At 38.9% G+C, this 3,196-nt stretch overlaps 1 protein-coding gene across 1 annotated transcript in view; it reads left to right on the plus strand.

Annotated features, from left to right (window-relative positions):
- Positions 1-1,790, plus strand: part of LOC108624676 (slit guidance ligand) — a 17,724-nt gene extending 15,934 nt beyond the window's left edge. The window contains exons 24-27 of the mRNA XM_026813258.1: positions 206-409; positions 528-677; positions 817-956; positions 1,424-1,790. Coding sequence (XP_026669059.1) covers positions 206-409; positions 528-677; positions 817-956; positions 1,424-1,510 — 581 coding nt within the window. The 3' untranslated portion in view covers positions 1,511-1,790. The remainder of the gene's footprint in view (positions 1-205; positions 410-527; positions 678-816; positions 957-1,423) is intronic.
- Positions 1,791-3,196: the final 1,406 nt, after the last annotated feature.

A 3,196-nucleotide genomic window follows, 5' to 3' on the forward strand; every position in this document is an offset into this window, starting at 1 on the left:
GCAATGTTCTTCCGACGTCTGATTTCTTTTTAAAAAATGCATTTCTAAAGTGCATAAACTTTTGGGATTGACTGTATAGCCAATACATCCTTAAATAACATAATAATGCGATCTTCGTTATTAGACGAAATAAATGAATCACTTGTTAATCAGTTACGTGAAGCGAAACGGAATTTTAATTACATTCGGGAAATTCTCTGCCTAGGCTGCATCTCCGAGATGTGGATCAATCACAAGTTGGTAGACTTCAACAACGCGGCAAAGATACATCGCGTCACCCCTGGTTGCGCGTCGAACGAAGAAGAAGCTGACGAGGCGCGAGACGTCGTGGAACCAGAGGGGATTGTGGGTAGCAACGGCAGCAACGAGGAATCGATGCCGCAAGAGAACATGGCTCACGAACATTCCGGTACGCTTAAAAGACTCTCCAATTTACTCGGAAATTTAATATCTTATGCCACGATACTTTGAAAGATAAGCTAATTAAAGCTAATATAATAGTAGAGATATTTATTCTTTCGTTTCAGACATCCTTGTAATTGAGTCCGGCACGATAATTTCCGATCCTTGTGCGGGACACGAGTGCAAAAAGCGTTCGCAGTGCGTGCCATCGCCGATCGGAAACGGATACACGTGTCGGTGTCAAACTGGATGGCAAGGACGGTATTGTGAGAAAGGTACGAATTACTTTGATACAATTAAATTGAATTTTTATACACTAATCATGTTTAAATGTAATTAAAAATTAAATTCTGCACTTAAATAATTTAAGAATTTTTGATTGTTAATACAATAATTATATTCTTTTTGTTGCAGCACCGACGTGTCGCAAGGAGCACACTAGAGAGTATTATAGCGAGAACGGATGTCGGAGTCGACGACCAGTGAAGCTTGCCAAGTGTTGGGGTAGCTGCGGCAACTCCTGCTGCCTGCCACGGAAAACAAAACGACGCAAGGTACGATTTTAATCACGTAAAAGGCCGTTATCTATCAACATTTACTAAGCAGCGCGTTTACAGTAGTAAAGTCTTAATATTTCCTCTCGACAGTAGTATTAGTCTTGTCATAGTCAGACACGTTACAAAGTAACTCGTTCCGATGTATATTTACTGAGGAATAAAGCGTGGCATCTTAGGTTTGAAGAAATTCTTTAAGTATTAATGTTAAATACTAAAAAATTAAGAAAATATTTATCATTTGCTGTTATATTTTTTGTTTGTAATAAAAGAGACATTTTTAATATGAATGGAAAATGGACGTATTGAATCAGAAGGAAACTGATCAACCGTATTTTAGATCTTAAATTATAAAGTGAGATACAGTTTCCGAAAATGTTAATTAAATTAAAAGTTATGCGATATTAATACTAATTAAATTAAAAGTTATGCGAAAATATTGACGAGCGATTATTGATTGATTACAGGTGCGACTGATCTGCGCGGACGGTATAAGGTACACGAAGGACGTCGATCTGGTGCGCAAGTGCACGTGCACCCGGAAATGTTACTAGCCAGGACCGAGGTACGTCGAGCGCCACAGGTGATCCATAAATACGCGTCGAGACGTATCGAGACCGAGAGGAAACCCCCGAGAACCGAGACAGTGTCCCAATTCGAACTTTGTGCGCTCACCGGCGATGTGGCGAGAAACGAGGGTCGCGCATCGAACAGGACGAGGCCGCGCCCTCGTCGCATCCTCGCGTGAAGCGTGACGAATGCCATTGGGGCCAGCGCGGTACTGCCAGGCCGAAAATATTTCCGAAACTAAAGATAACTATGGATATATATATATATATAACAGCCGGCTCAGTGTGATATATTATTCGAACGTGGAAAGAAATAATTATTCTATTGTGCGTACGTGCGGACTTTACGGACTTTTATCGACTTATTAAATATTCGGAAACAGAGAACAGTATCAACGCATACTACGCTAGGTATTATTAATATAATCGACGTATGTTCAACGATTCTGGAAGTGGGAAGCGGTAAATATTACCTACTACGTATATGCATATGGTGCCGAGAACACGCGGATCGCAGACACAAAAACACACGTGTTCGCACACGTTCGCTCAGTGTGAAATAGATCTAATTGGGTGACAAAGAGTATTGGTGGTGGTGCTGGATGGGTGGCTGGTCGTGCGTATAGTTGCAAACAGAATGTAAAAGAATACACGCTTAAACCCTTGCGCAATCTCTCAGAGGTTTCCCTGCATTCGACTGTTTCGAACGAGTGAAACAAGTGGAAATTTTTAACAAATTCAGGGAATCATAACGAGAATAATCCTTGACAGAATAGAGAATCAAGAGTTTTACGGTCTCACGATTTAATTGGATGTAATACAGACGCCATACGATATTTTCTTTAAAAGAATAACTGAATTCTATCTTGTAAAAATTAAAAATTGACGAGGATCGTTTCTGTTATCATCCACTGAATTTGAAATGAAAAAAATAATTGTCTAGAGTACTGTTGTTAAGAACTTCTCACCCCCTTCATTGGATGTTCAATGTCGCCAAGCTTCGGTTTTTCTTGATGTAACAAAAAAAAAGATTCAGCCTGAGAGAACGAGAGAGAGAGTGAGATAGATGAACATTTTCACGTTTCCATGAGATAGTGTAAAGACGAACGCTTCGCTAGCGTGCTCTGAGCTTCGCGCAACTATTTTCCTGACGATTTGTAATTGTAATTTTTAAGCGCGATTCGATCGCAGAGGAAAACAATACAGTGCGCATGGAAAAAAATATTTGCATTAGTGTTATAAAGAATTCTAAGCAATTTCTCTTTAGAGAACGACTTAAACCTGTTTAATCGTGGAACTCGATGGATCGTTAGGTCTATTGTCCCCTGAGTAAACGTTTATAAAAAAGAAGAAACAAGTTCTCGAACGGATAGTTTGCACCGGTAAAAAGAAAATTATATCTGGCAGAAGATATAAACACACGCATACACACGTACACGTATCAAGACAATTGAAAGTTGATCGACAAGCGATTTCCATTTCGTTTAGTTATCGCGTATTTTAATTAATTAATTAATTTATACGATTATAAGACATATTTTCTTTCTAATTCTTTCTACAAATATTTAATCTCTCGATATTTAGTGGAATAATTTAACGCAGCGGAAGAAAGTTTATATTTAAAAGGCGCACGGTCTTTCTTGCCTTTTTCACATACTCGTAATCATTAAT

This window comes from Ceratina calcarata, unplaced genomic scaffold (assembly GCF_001652005.2).
Source record: "Ceratina calcarata isolate Rehan_Ccalc_2016 unplaced genomic scaffold, ASM165200v1 scaffold117.2, whole genome shotgun sequence".
Classification (NCBI taxonomy): Eukaryota; Metazoa; Arthropoda; class Insecta; order Hymenoptera; family Apidae; genus Ceratina; species Ceratina calcarata.